At 35.7% G+C, this 15,564-nt stretch overlaps 1 protein-coding gene across 2 annotated transcripts; it reads right to left on the bottom strand.

The window, feature by feature from the left end:
* Window positions 1-334: 334 nt before the first annotated feature.
* LOC108456858 (sister chromatid cohesion 1 protein 4-like) lies at window positions 335-11,798 on the bottom strand. 2 transcript variants are annotated; one of them, XR_001867026.2, is made up of 16 exons: window positions 10,979-11,798; window positions 9,540-9,801; window positions 9,163-9,260; window positions 9,020-9,066; window positions 7,646-7,695; window positions 7,313-7,397; window positions 6,341-7,196; window positions 5,849-6,202; window positions 5,161-5,299; window positions 4,409-4,545; window positions 2,820-3,835; window positions 2,325-2,358; window positions 1,668-1,773; window positions 1,383-1,512; window positions 704-886; window positions 335-631 (listed from the first exon to the last, which is right to left on the bottom strand). XR_001867026.2 is itself a non-coding variant. In XM_017755579.2 (15 exons), exons 1-15 carry the CDS (start codon window positions 11,100-11,102, stop codon window positions 788-790), a joined length of 3,537 nt encoding a protein of 1,178 aa, XP_017611068.1. In that variant the 5' UTR covers window positions 11,103-11,797; the 3' UTR covers window positions 335-787. The 2 variants fall into 2 exon arrangements, 1 of the variants encoding a protein (XP_017611068.1); XM_017755579.2 differs by having other exon boundaries at window positions 335-886; window positions 10,979-11,797.
* Window positions 11,799-15,564: the final 3,766 nt, after the last annotated feature.

The raw sequence follows: 15,564 nt of genomic DNA, 5'->3' as shown, positions 1-15,564 counted from the left end.
GTATTAAATTATAATATTTTAGAAAAAATTAACACAACAATTAACTATATGACTCAAAAGGGAGCAAGGTCCGTGCGAATTTCCCTAATGATATTGCTTGTAACTTGTTGAATATAGTTTAGAAAATAAGATTTAAGTGTATAGTTTCCAACCTACTTAACCACTTATACTTGATGATACTTTTAGTTAATTCCTTCAAAGCAATTATACCCAATCAATGATCGTTACATTATAACCTCAAATTAGAAATGCTGACATAACATTAATTAGTATAATAATAAATTTTCCTTTTAACACCTTGCATATTCCATCAATTTATTTCTAATTCTAAAACTTATAATTTTAACTTGAAAATATACATTATCAATTTACAATTTTGTCCATTTAGTTTTAGATTACAAACCACAAATACAAAATTTATTAGCTCTCAACCAAGACTAAATTATTATGACTCTCAAGGAATGGCTAAACAATAGCAGTCAAAAAACAAATAAACAAATTAGCATCTTCAATCGTAAATTGATATATTTTACACATATAAACAATTATTATCCTGCTACATTTGTCGTAACAATCAACATGATGTGCAGTTCCATCCCACTGTTAAGGCTACCCAATTACATGAGATGACCTAGACAACAACTATCTTCTGTTTTAAAATAAAATTTGAAAAACAAATACCATTTTGAAACAAAATAATTACCTGGTGTGGCCTGCGCATCAGAACTACAACTACAACAAGGCACTTTTCACCGTATTTGCTCTTTCCTTTGGAAGGGAGATCAGTTTAGAAATCTGATTTCACGAGTTTTGCTCCAGCCTTTATACAGATGTTGTCGAAGGGTTTCACCTGTTCTACATGGATGTAATCTCTCGTCTTCAGTACCTGCAGATTCCGGAAATTAACACTCGGAAGCAAGGGACAGCATCAAGATTATATATAACCGTATTCATCAGAGTGCTATTTCTACTTGCATGTTGGTGTTGCACTCCTTTTTTAATAATTCAATGTTTTATCCTTGATATTGATCATCCTGTTTCATGAATATCTTTCATTTGCATCTGTTAAAAGGTCTCCAAAAGTGGCATTTGTGTTTGAACGAGAACATTATTTTGTATTAGTAGTTGTGCAGAAGTTTGTGTATTTGAATACAGGCTTGCTACGGTAAGTTGTGCATTAGTACCTTGCGCAGTTCAATTTTTTCAAAAAAAGAAAAGCAATTTCAGAATAGAAAAGGAAAAGAAAAGAGAAACGAAGTTTTTGACTAAATTTGCATGCCAAGTTTTATACGCTAAAGTATCTGACTTGCAAATATTCTGTGGATGATAATGTTAAGCTCTTTAAAAGTTAGTTACTACAAGACAAGTTAAAGTAGACATACCAGTGTTTCAAAAAACATCCTCGATGCTTCTTTACGTGTTTTACGAGCCAAAAGACTGTCCATGTAAAGTACCTTACGTCCATGTAAAGCTTCATCCTCAAGTAAATTCTGGAGATATTTGGCAACAGCCCTGAAAAAAGGGGTATTAGCAACCATGAAGATGTGAACTAACCACATTCCAGTTATTCAGGTTCAATGGATTATTTTTACAAGTAACGCTAATTAATGATGAAATTATGAGAAAGGTAAACAGCTAAAATAATCAACTATTGGGAGCCTAGAAACCTTGTGCGAGAGGACCATCCACTATTTTCAAGAAGACGGCTTTCATCACATGGCATGCCATCATCATCATCCTCACATAGCTCATCATCATCTACATTCAGAAATTCTGAAAGGAAAGATAAAGAAAAAAAATATCAACCAATAGAGAGTCAAGATCGATCAAGTTTGAGTGGCTGGGTGGGTGGGTTGGGGGGAGGATAATATGTAATTAGAAGTAAAGAGGTAGATTTTAAGAAAACATTAACATTTTCTTTTTGGGGGAAACCTTTTAGGAGAGTCCATGTGATTCTAACAAAGTCCACCCTCCCAGCCTACAACTTTTTCAACTAAAATGAAAATTTTATGTATAACGTATAATTCATTCAGCCAAAAACTCTCAAGTCATTTCCTTGAAAAAATCACATAAATATAATAGAAAAGATATACTTTTTAAGAAAATATTAACATTTTCTTTTGGGGAATCTTTTAGGAGACCATAGCTCCTAGTGAACCTAATAATGGTCCACCCCGCCTACAACTTTCACAAGTAAAATTATTAATTCAAAAAAAAAAGCACTCTCAAGTAATTTCCTTGAAAAAAATCAAAAAACAATAAATTCAAAAAATACCATTCAAGACCAAAACGTAAAAGCAAAACATAAGGCAATAAGATGAAACCTGTATCATTAGCAGCTGCTACATCCTCATATTCCTGCACCTCAAACAGCGAAAATAGTCATTTAGGGGATTCTTCAAGCCTTCAAACAAAATAAGAAAGACTAATGCCAAAAAAATTTTCATACTAAATAAATTAATAAAAAAATAGCACATTGACTAGACATTGATATGCATGTCGAGGAACAGAATAGTTTTCTGAACTTTAAAACATCCACCATACTTTATAGAATAGAACAAAGTTAAATATTAAACAGCAATCAAAATATATTTAAGAAAATAATTAAAGTATTGGAAAAGCCCAATGTCAATGCATGCATATATACTATCCTAATTAATTTTTACACATACACTATCATAATTAATTTTTACTTTTTGCTGCTAGAGCATAATTTTAATTCATACAAGGTTATAAATTGCAAGCGGTTAGGGAGAAGTTAAGAGCACTTGAATATTTTTAGATCAACACAAACATGCTACATGTAGTAAAGAACTTACAGCTTGATTATCCACAAGAGAGGTCCTTTCTTCACTGACTGCATTAACTTCCTGAAAGGCTGGAGTTTCACCATCATTTAATGAAGCATTTTCCAGAACCAGAACAACCTTTTCGGAGTATGTAGAATCCATTTTACATTCTTCAATATCCTTACAGATTGGGTCCTTATCATCATGATCAGAGAGTGCACCCTCAACCTGAGCCTCATCCACTACACCAACTTTATCATATCCAGTTTCACATCCATTTTGAGCACCATTCACAAATTCACCAGTTTGTATGGTTGAAAAAGAATCTGTTCTATTCTCAATAGGTACACAGCTGTTTGCTAGATTGACTTCAACTCCAGTTTTACTTTCTTCCAACAATTTTGACTCTGTTTCAGCTGCATTAATACTCTGAACATTATTATGTTCTAGAACTTCAGGAAGATTGGTTCCATTTTCATTTCTCATATCCAATTCTGAAGCATCCTCCCCAGGTTGAGTATTCATTTTTTGATCAGGAGGAATACATGTTGCATTGTTTAAGATAAAACCATCTATGCTGTTAGTTGTCTCCACAGCTGTCATCTTACCAGTATCCCCATTAACTAGATTAGTAGGGGATGATATTTCGGACTCGTTCAGAACAGAGCAAGTAGCTGCATTAGCAACCACAACATTATCTCTTTCAATATCCATTCCCATGATCCCATCTAAAGGTTCATGTTGCAAAAGTTCAGGTACACCATCAACAGCATTTCTGTCCTGCAGATCATTCAGATCACTGTACTGACCCTGCTGAACATAAGCCTGAATAGGAGTTCCAGCAGATTGTGCTTGCGTGTCATTTCCATTATTCATGGGCATGGAGCTCCCTTCAATATCGCTGCCTTCGACAATATTAGGCCTTTCAGAACACCCTGAATCCTTAGCTACTTCAGATGATGCATGAATTTCATCACCTTCAGAAATCCTGATGCCACTTAGGTCATAGGGTCCACTGTGCAAACATGCCAAGTCACCTGATACACCTGATTGGTGCACCAGCAGTTAGCAACTTATAAAGTTAAAACCAATGCATTAGGCAGTCCTGGACTATAAAAAGCAGAATTCAATCAAGCAAAAATAAAATCATGATTACATGCACAACCATTAGGATAGGTCACTGATAAATCTTGCAGTCCATACAATTTAAGTACTCGATTATGCATTCATACATATGACATCAATACCACAAAACTGAACTCACACATATACCACTTATGTCTACAGAAATGAGAGGTAAAGGTGTACAAACTAACAGGAAAAACACTTGTAGAAGTAATGGGTCTTGTTCTCTTCAGGAAATATATTTACATTTGTATCAATAACATTTCCTTTTCTAAGTGGAGTAGCAAGTTGGGCGGGGTTCACCTGAAGCAATTCATTTCATCATTTCTCCCTCTACTCCCATTCAGCCCATTACAACAGCCAAGCTACAATATTCAATTTTCAGGCCCATTGTATTAATTAAAAAGTTGAAATCTTTGTTTCTTCACACACACACACACACAAACCCAACAAAAGCATGCAGATGCAGTGAAATTTCAGCACTTTGATCTCACCAGTAAATATAGGTTCACTAAATATTTCATCTTCCAAGAATTGTCTCTGAATCAATGAAATTTCAGGGCGAGTGCAAGGCGCTTTCTTACGTATACGACGTATGTCTTCAGTATTAACCAACTGCTGACGTATTGTACTAGATAGGAAAAAAAGGAAAATTAATTAGTACTTAACTACTAGATTGAAAATTTTGGCCAAAAAAAACTCTTTTGAGTGAAAAACAAAATGCAGGTTTAAGAAGGAAAAAAAAAAAGGCTTCTAAGATTCAATTAATCGGAATAAATTCCATTCAAGGGTATTTCATTATGTGCCAACTTGACAGGTAAGGAACACGAACTTATCATATCTTAAGCCAGTCACTGGAATGTAAACCACATATGACATGCTACAAATGAATTGTTATATTCTAAAATCAGTAGGCAATCAAGTGTTCAACACCACTCAGCAAAAGTCCCTCTTGGAGAAGTTGAAGACAACAGAAGGGCAATAAAGTTCTTCAGAGATCGATGGCACTTCAATGTAGGTCAAAGGATGAGAAGACCACAAAAGAAAACATGAAACAGTAGAAATTTCCATACGCATGAATTCATGGACAGCTTTTAATTTATAAAATCAAAGACAGTGAACTCATCAAAAACAAAACACGTATTGACAGTCAATAATAAGTGAAAATTTTGAAATTTCAAATACATTAGAGAAGAGAATAAGCATCAAAACAATAGCTAGTGAAAAAAAAAACTTAATCACATACTCGCCATGTAAGACCATGCTATCATCCATAAGCACTTTTCTCTTGGTGGTACTACGTCTTGGTGCAGATCGTGCACGTTTCAATGATGCTACTTCAAGGGCAGGAGTTGCTTTCATTTTGAAAACTGAGGATCTTCCAACTGAAGCAATTACAAATTAAGTTCATTTGTAAAAATATTCTTTATGAAGAGCAACCTTGCAATTCAATGGATAATGACATTCTAGGTCACAAACCTTTAAATTCATCAATATATATCACTGAAATTATATTATGAATAAATTAGGTCACTTAGGCTACTATATTCAATAATTTTAATAGAAAAATTGAGTCAGCATGCATGCAAAGCTTATTTCTTTACATCTTATTAGGATAATGCCTAAAAAGTTTGCTCAACATGCATAAGTGGCTTTTTTTACCAACAAAAAAATTTGTTTTCCTTTCTAGAATGGACCCTATATGCATGCTAAGTCAACTTTTTCTGTTAGAATTACTTAACAGAGTTAGCATATGTGACCTAATTTATCAATAATAGAAGTTTAATGATATAACTTGATAAAATTAAAGATTTGTAACCTGCATGAAAATGATGACAAGTTCAATAACTCAGTGCATAAATTATCCCAATCCAGCTATTCTAGTAAATTCATGAATGGCAGATAATAGTTCATTAAAGTAAAAATGATGTTACCTAATATAGAAGACAATAAGTCATCATCATCAGGAATCGATTCTGCGGTTCTGAATTGAGGTCTTCTAAATGATTCAACTGAGTTCATACTCTCAACAGTTATTGTACTTTCGGTTATGCTTCGTTTTTTGCATGAAATGAATTTGTTTCCGGCATAAACTTCATGATTCCCTTCTGGAACCTCTTTTTCTAGGGTACACTCACCCAGTAAATCACTTGGTTTAACAATAGGTCCTTCCGGTACAGTGAGTAACTTTTCAGGTGCAGGCAAATCAGACATAGCGCAATTATTTGAACTTTCCAAATGATCATCATATGCAGCAGGTTCTGACATCTGAATTTGGAAGGCTTCACCTGTAAAGATAGTTAATAAGATACAATCCAACACGAGATCATGATGATAAAAAAACAATTAATAATAATTTTGTCATGCATAATATTTTTCAAAAAAATTCTATGTAAGGCTACATGCATAAGACTAGTAAAACAAACCTTGCACCTCAATGCAAGCTCCAGAAGGATGAAAGTCCTCCTCCCTTCTGGATAGGTTGACCAAGTTCTGCTCTGCAGCAACCAAATTCTCAGATACAAGACCTTGAATAGATGAGACATCTTCATGAATAACAGGCCTTTTAAGATTCTCAAAATTGTTCAGTTCCTGACAAGCTTGCACTTCACCATCAATAACTGTTGGTCTACTGGGCGATTCAAAAGGACATGAAGGATTTGAAGCTGTTGCTTTGGAAGGTGAATATGACTCTTCAAAATTATTGGTGGTTTCAGCATCATTGCCAAATTCTGACTTGTGTGATGCTTGATAATTCTCCAAATAGCCACCTGATGTGGGCACACAGGTGCTACTTGAACATGTTCTTCGAGCAGAGTCTTCCAAATCAAAGGTGACATTGGAGCAGCTAGGAGATTCTGCACATTCACCATCAGTTCTATCTCTTGAGTGCATCACACTGTAATGTGCATCTTCCGCTCTATCCAAACCATCAGGTTCTCTGATAGTCATATCAGCAGACTTGTACTCTTCAGATGCAGCACCATGGAGAGAATTTCCTTGTGGTATACTACCAATAGCATCACAATTTATATTAGTTTGCAAAGACTGATCCACTGGAATGTCATCCGCATGGGGAAGCATTGATTTATTAGAAGCATGTTCTACATATTCAGAATTGTCCAATTCTATATGATTATGATGTTCTGGTTCTACTTGTACATGATCACCACCAGCCAGTGGATCATGAACACCAGACAAGTTATGCACTTCCACTAGTCCAGGAGTACCTGGATCTTGATCATACTCGCCAAATTCAGAATTTACAGCTAGACCTTCAACCTAACAGCAAGCAAAACATATTTATCAAGGGAATTCAGATAATAAAAAGGCTCGAACATGAACAGCGGTCACAAGATAGACAAAAAGATTTCTGTAATGGTGAATAAACAACAAACCTGATCCCCAATGCAATCGATTGGCACAGCTTCTAAATTACTTGAGTCTTCTTTTTCTGGTACATTTGACCCCCGATGATCATAACTGTACCGACAAATTTGTAAGGTGAGCCAGAATTTTCAATGGTTGCATATATTAACCAGTGAAATTAATAATAGCTTAATAACTGTCAGCGTTGAAATCAATCCAAGAGTAGAGTCATATTACCAATTAATCCAATAATGATTGAAGGGGAAGAAAGTAAAAAATGAGTGTACGAGGCTATTGAGCATTTAATATACGATATGGTGGGAGAAAGAATAGTATCTTTATATATAATATATCAAGCTTACACTGAAGCTCCATCATCTCCTGGCACCGAAACCCTATCTAGGACAAGTTCCTGCTCAAGATTAAACCAAGATAAGAATTTTCAGTAGATGATTAGTGCAAGAGAATAAAACACTAAGTAATAGAAAAGAAAAAAAAAAAAGGTCAGCTAATTAATAGAGAACACAAGCTTAATATAAACCCTCAACTCAGGGTTTATATGAAATTTGAAGGACCATAAACAAAACCATCCATTCAGCAATTTAAAGGTTCTGCTGACCAAAGGATCCCAGTGAGCACATTTCAACTTCAAAAGCCAATTAGTAGGTTTTTCTTCTAGTTAGTTGCATTTTTCTTCATTTTTAGTAGGTATCCCTTCAACATCTTTGTGGAGTTAGAATATATTCCCCTCCTGGTTGGGAAGCCTTAAGCACATATAGATCATTCTTTCTTCCAATATTAAGACAATCAAGGTTTCCCTTCTAAAAAAATAAATTAGCTAACCCATTGCCCCAAAACCCTAAAGTAGTAGTTACTATTATGCAATATTGTCATAACCCTTCATTCCAATACAGATTCAAAATAACTAACTCTAGAGAAGAAGAAAACAAAAGAGTTCAGAAATAAACACAGTAGAAGATTTACAAGTGAGGCAAAGAAAAAGGCACTTAGGCACAACTTCCTCAACACCATCAAATCAAAAACAACAAAAAGAAAAGGCATGGCTAAAGAAAAAGTGGCATAATTGACAAGATATTCAAGAAAAACCAGCCATAAATCATGAAAAACCAAAATCCTGTAATATTAAGAAAAAAGAAATAATACACTCAATTAAGGTTCAATTCGCATAATGACGTCCTTTTCTTTTTTATTTCCTTACAATAGAAGGTTACAAAATGCATTGATTTCTGCTTTCTTTAGTTTCAAAGGGAGTGTTGCATTTCAATTTGTTATAGGTCCTATCTTGGGTCTCACTCCTTCAACAAACAGGAGTCCTTCAACTCCAAAATACAGATGTAACTTCTACTTGATGGAGAAAAGCTAGTGACGATTTCAGTAGCTATTGTCTTTATTTACATTGTATAAGGCAACATCAACCCTCGATGCAGGATATACACCTGAAAAGCCTAGATATTAATCTTCTTATTCCTAAATCATTAACCAAAATCCTAACCAATTTCCTTATCAAATTTTGGTCCTAAACCCAAGTTACCCTTCACTAAATCAACCCTCAAAACTTATCACAATTTCTCATCCATTAAAGCCTAAAATTAGATACTTTTGCTGGCTATGTAACCATAATTTCTCAACTTTCTAAGGCCAACATTAAATTGCCTCCTGCTGATTCCTGATTAATTTTCAAGAAAACGTCAGTGATACAAGAATAACAAGATTACCTCATCAAGGAGACCAATCTGAGAAGTATCCCCATCACCAAACCGCTCTGGAAGTATATAAAACACAGAATTTTAGATTTACATATTTGCTAATCAAAATGTAGCTAAATCAATGATCATCACAATCCAGAGCTTGTACTGACCATCTAATCCAAATTGTGAAGTGGAGTATACCATGCCATCCATGGTATCTTGAAGAGTAATCTGCTCTCTTGAGCTAACGTGATGATCAACATAGTTACTGCCAACAAAGCTACATATTAATCAACACAGAGTAATTCCATGTATAACCTATGTTGCTCGGACTATTCATTTTACTTGAAATACGCGTGTCCAACACTCATGTCTGAGACATGGATGTGAGGATATGCCCGTTTCAGACACATAACTGTATCTGTACTCATAAAGAAGCCCAAGTAACATAGTGGATAACTAATGAAAAGAATTCAGTGTTATCTCATTTGACCAAGGCAACAGAAATCAAGAAAACCAATCTAAAAGGCAACTATTAGGAACTAACCCGTGGAAAACCTCATTATCAGGCAGCTCAAAATCATCAAGATCAAAAGTCTCAGGCAAAGTGATTGAATGGTAGGGTGCAGTCGATTCTTCTGGTGGTAAATCAACTGCAGTGGAGCGAAACGCTTGCTTTATCTTAAGCAAGGCTTCACTGCAATCATCAAAAAGGTAATTCACCTTTCTAGAATATATCCTCACCACTCCAAGAAGAAGATGACTGGACAATCGGAGTGCAATTGGTACGTCAGGAAACAGAATAGAGTCTGCTCAAAGCCATATTAACAAAAAAAAGAAAAAGTTAAAGTTAAATATAAAAAGGAATACAACTCACGAACATGAAAGAAATTACATATTCGAATGTGACAATATAACTCATTCACCAGCCTTGTATAGCTTAGTCCACAGTAGCAACAAAACCAGAAAAAGACCTGAAGCAGCTCAAAGGAAAGTTCCTCCACCAAGTAACCAAGTAAAACCACACATGTTAAGAACATGCTACCAACACCGCAGATATTTAACATGTTCTGTATGGAAATTATTCCTACAGAACCAAAGTTCCAAATAGGCCAATAGAACTGCCAACAAACACCTCAAAATAGGCCCAAAAGTGCCATGACAAGGAAGAAGCATAAAAGGCCTAAAAGATTAACTTATGCATAACTAAGAACAAAAAGGATAATGCTACGAACTTAAGAAAAATATTTCTATTAATAAATGGGAATTTGTGCAAGAAATTTTCAGTTTCAAGAACCAGTAGGCAACAGAGACCGATATCAGAAGCAAAGTATTGGCATTTCCACCCTGCTCCACAATTGTCAAGAGAACCCATGTTTTACCAAATTGACAGTTTCATTTCATCAAGCACGCTGATTTTCACGCTAACCTGGTATTTAAAATTTTCAATTCATAAATACCACTTCTATTAATGGATGTTTAACAGTTGAAACTACTTTTATTTCATCAAGCTTATAGAAATACTTAATAAACTTAGAACTATGCATGACCATCATTAATTCCAGATGTTGGTTTAATAAATCAAATGTCAAGAAAAGAAAAGAGCATACTACTAGGACAAATAAGAAAGGAAATTCTAACTACTTCTTGCTATTTAGTTCCTCATAAAGTAGTTAAAACTAAATCGGAAATATGCAAAATCATAATTGATTAAAAAAAGGAAACAATGACTGAAAAAGCAGTACCAATTATGAAGTAAATATGCTTCTCGTATTAAAGTAAAATCATATAAATTTCTCACCCGAAAGATTGCAGTTCAATGTAGCACAAGCAATAACCAAAGAGTGAATAAATAAATTCTGATTCAGCATAAAAGAAGAACATATCCACACAGTCTATATTAATCTAACCTTAAGAAGACTAAGATATTGCTCTATTAAGTGGAAAAGGATAGATTAAGTACAAGTAGACTTGAAAGGTACTAACCAACAGAAACACCGATGTCCGTATCCGCCACCTGATTCTTGCGGAGTTTCCTCTCCAGATGGGCAGCTATCCATATCGTCCCCAATGGACCTTTCTTCGCCAATATAAACTGTGAATAAAACATTTCTCGCCTAATACAAATCCTATTTCTTCATACAATGTAACCAAGCCCTATTATTTAAGCTTAAAATTAGATCTTTCAGTAAGAATTCAACAAACTGGCAAAGCTCACAAGAGAAGAGAAACCCTAAATTTCAAATTCCACAACAGAACCCTTGACTTTCCAATTCTAGCAGCGGAAATGAACAAATTAAGTTCAGAATATCCCTAAAAATCAATAGCAACAAGGAAACCTTTACAAATCTCAGTCCACCAAACAACCAGTGAAACCCTCCCAAAACTCCGTAAAGGGACCCATTTCCGCTTAATTACAGAACCGCCACTCAGGAGAAGTTCAAAATTTGTGAAGTTTCAGTTTGCAGAATCACCAGTTGAGTCGGATCGGACAGACGCAGATCAATTGGAGACTGGGAAAGAAAAACAGAAGGGAAAGCGCTAATTTTAGTAAATGCTTTTTTGTAATAAGAAATTAATTTCGAAATTCAACTTTGGTTTTGTGTTCGTCGTTGTATTAGTGCAGGTATGTTGGAAACGTGGCGCTCTTTCACTGGCTGGTTAATTTTGAATTTTATGACTTCTCCAGTACGTTTTGTCAAAGGCGTAGCCTATCCCTCCATTCTTTTTTGTTTGTGAACAAATCTCTTTCATTAGAAAGGTACAAAACGAGAAAAACGGGGGCCAAACTCATCCCAGATCGGTTTAATTTGATTTATTCCCATTAGCTTATTTAATTTATGCGATTCATTAAGCATTAAATTTAACCTAAAACCCAATTACTCGTATTAAATCAACACAAACATAAAATAACTTTACTAATTATTAAATTATAAAATAACTCAATCTAATTATTTATTTAAATCTAAATATAAAATTAAATCATTAATTATAAAATAACCAAATTACTTAATTTCAATAAATCACCGAAATTACCTTAAAAAAACCTAACCCAATTAATTACCCAAATATAAAATTAAATTACTAAATATGGCAAAATAAGGCTTATAGGCCAATCTTTTTTATTAAATTAGAGTTTTGGACCGGTTTTAATTTTAATTAGGGTTATAGGCCGATTTTTTAAAAAACGTATCCAGTTACGGTCAAATCCCAATACCTTTTTGAACGTTGCCGCAAACGGTAAAAAAAATAAAACTCTGACAGTAACTTTTTTTTACCCTATAAATACCCTTCAAATTTTATTTTTTTCATTCATATCCTTCTCTCAACTCTCTCAATTTTGTCAAATTCTCTCAAACCCTCTCAAGTCTCTCAACTCTCTCATTTTTTAATTATCTCGTTTTTATTCTTTTAAACTGATTTCTTACGAATGGTCGCCTCATTAATTGGCTTCGACGATAAGCACATTTTCGCTGCCAATTAGTAATAGTAAGACCGAAACTTAAATTTTATTAATTTCAATAATGTTAAATTTAATTTTTTATTATAATTATATTTTTGTGTGTGTGTAAATAGGCAGATGATCGTGTTCTAGAGGGCTTCATCCATAATATAGGAAAGCATGCAATTCCTAAAATTCGTGGCCACCTGCAAGTAGCTAGATTCTTATATGCGTCTAACATGTCTGGGGGCTGCAAACTCAATTTGCAACTAATTAGTGCATTGGTGGAGAGATGGAGGCTCGAAACATACACTTTCCATCTTCCATGCGATGAGTGTACAATCACACTCGAAGACGTGGTGCTACAACTCAGTCTACTAATAGATGGTCCAGTCATCATGGGATCTGGGATCATTTTGGCCAAAGTGACCTTCTGTCGATCACTGTTGGGGAAGGTCCTGGACAAGTTCAAAGGTGGTCGAATATCGATGAACTAGTTGAAGGATAATTTCGACGAGCTTCCTGAAGACCCTAAAAACCGAATGGAGGAGGTGATATAACAATACACCCAAGCATACATCATAAGGTTAATCGGGGGTAATTTAATGCCTGAAAAATCTCAAAATTTGGTGCACGTAAGGTGGCTACTATATCTAGTGGACTTTAATGATTGCAGGAAACTAAGTTGGGGATCTTTCGTATTGTCCACGTTATATCGAGAGATGTGTCGGGCCACAAACTCAAGGTCAGCATCAATCAATAGTTGTCTACTTCTGCTGCAATCGTGGGCTTGGTGATGACTATCGTTTATACGTCCTAAGGTAACCAACCCATATATGTTCCTGTTGGTGACGAGGTAAACATTATTTATTAACAAATACGTAGTTTGTACAATATTTTTTATTATTATACGTTTCAACTAACATATTGCTTGTACAAGTGGAACCATAAGCCAAGCTACGTAGGACTGCTCGAGGTTCTAGAAGATATTAGGTTGTTGTTAGATCAACGATCAGAAGCCTATGTTAGTTACTTATTCTTTTGAACCTATATTAATTACGTAATTATTCGCAAAAAAGGAAATTCATAAATAACCATATTTACAATTTTGCTTATCAGTTTAAATGGATGTCGTACGCCGACATCGATGTCATATCCTGCATCCCGTCGAAAGTGTTGCACAATTGACAAATGTGGGATGCAAAGGTATTGTTGGTAGTGTACGTAATAGTGGAAATGCACAAAATAAAGCAGGTGTTGTAGTAGTTCAAATAAAGGTAACAAATTCTGCCGCCACCGCAAGACCTGAAGGATCTGCACAAGATGGAAATATGAGAGAAGGACAACATTAACTAGTCAGTGTGGTACAAGGAGCACATTGAGGCGTGGGATCGTAGGATGCAATCCATACCCATTCACAAATATTTTTTCTCAGCAGACACGGTAATAGGTGATGATTGCTTGGCATGGTTTAGAGTCGTCGGTAAGCCGTGTCTGTTATCACCGGAGGAGAGAAGTTGGCAAATTCGGGCGAAGAGGTCACGTCGACCGCCACAGTAAACTAGAAGGGGACAAGGTCACAAAATGGGTTTGCCATTCGCTCCGGTAGATGATGCATCGTCTATGGCTTCGTAATATTAAAGTTGCTTCCCTTCAGGTATTCTCATTCAATTACCTAACCATGTGTATTATTCACAAGCACCACCACATTACAGACCACCGCCACACATGACCGACTATTTTGTTTCCACATGTACATATTTACTATATCAATATCCTTCACATACTATACCCCTGCCAGATGTCGATGTCAAACCCCGTGTCAGGGCAATTGCCAACGTATCCCTGCAACCGATGCAATTGCCCATGAGCATTTGATACCCGGTGCCTTTCCAACGTACTCGAGATTTGGGGCACCTTATAGTTTCACGCCTAAAGTGACCCAAACACTGTGTGCATCACTATTTTACGCCGGTGGCTTATTGTCACAATCGGTGGACGAAGGTGTGACAGATACACGATGGCAAGCAAAGACGACGCAATGATCAACCATAGAGGAAGATGATGACGATGTCGATCCCGAAGATACGATCACTCAGGACGCCACTAGACACAGGTGACGACACACTGGTCACAGGATACAGACACATATGTTTCATATCGGACATGAAACGAGGGAAGACGATGACGACACACTGGACTCCACACACTTTGAATGCGTTGTAGCCGATAGACATCATTGATGTAAGGTGCGTACTCAATTCGTATGTTCCCACATACAGTAATTGCATGTGCTAAATGAAAACTAAAGTGCTTGTAAGCTCCCATAATCATAGGTCCCTTCCGTTAGGTTCACATGATACGATGTACTCAACATTTTCTAGTAGGGCCTAGCATGCTCGATGGCTAAAAAATCTAGGTTTCGATGTGAGTGACACACTACATACATCATGTTCGCTCTCACTGTACTTTTTCAAATCTCTTTCATCATGTTATCACAGAATGTACCGTCACCCTCTATTTGTCTAGCATGTATCGACTCCCTATTAGGAAACAAAGCAGCCAGTCAAAAGTATGTCTCTTTCACAACCGATGTTACTGGCAAATGACACGTCCCTTTCAGTACCGAATTGGTGCACTCTACCAAGTTTGATGTTATGTACCCGTATCATAAACCCCCATCATATGACTACGTCCACTGTTTGAATGGTATATTTGAAACATAGGCCGCACCTTATGCATTAATGGTGCTCAAATTGTTCAACTTTTGATGGAAAACATGTTGGACGAGTTCATAACCTATTGATAAATAGGTACCAATTCGTACAATGATGTAACCTCGTAATTCAAAATTTGATTTACAGTAAATATAGGGTTAGAACTACAAACCCATGTCAATTATTAGATCTCACTCAGTCACTAAAGGATATTTTTGGTAGTAGTTGGATCCCACATGTTGAATGCAGTACCGATAATGAGTACGATCCCAGAAGGATCTATGACGATCAATCATTGAGAGTATTCTAATTCCCCTGTCTGATATGAAACATATGTCGGGCTGTGGGCAAATGAGCCAGTGCAATTGGCTTAGAAAAAAATCCCAATCATCTGTCATTGTTCAGCAGTTATT

This window comes from Gossypium arboreum, chromosome 13, assembly GCF_025698485.1.
Source record: "Gossypium arboreum isolate Shixiya-1 chromosome 13, ASM2569848v2, whole genome shotgun sequence".
Lineage (NCBI taxonomy): Eukaryota > Viridiplantae > Streptophyta > Magnoliopsida > Malvales > Malvaceae > Gossypium > Gossypium arboreum.
This window is presented reverse-complemented; position numbering and strand designations above follow the sequence as displayed.

Coding starts and splice junctions, on each gene's coding strand:
- LOC108456858 (XM_017755579.2), bottom strand. CDS start 11,102: ATGTTTTATTCACAGTTTATATTGGCGAAGAAAGGTCCATTGGGGACG. Junction 3,836..4,408: donor TAGTGAACCTATATTTACTG/GTGAGATCAAAG, acceptor TGCACCAATCAG/GTGTATCAGGTGACTTGGCA. Junction 1,774..2,324: donor AGCAGCTGCTAATGATACAG/GTTTCATCTTAT, acceptor CTTTCCTTTCAG/AATTTCTGAATGTAGATGAT.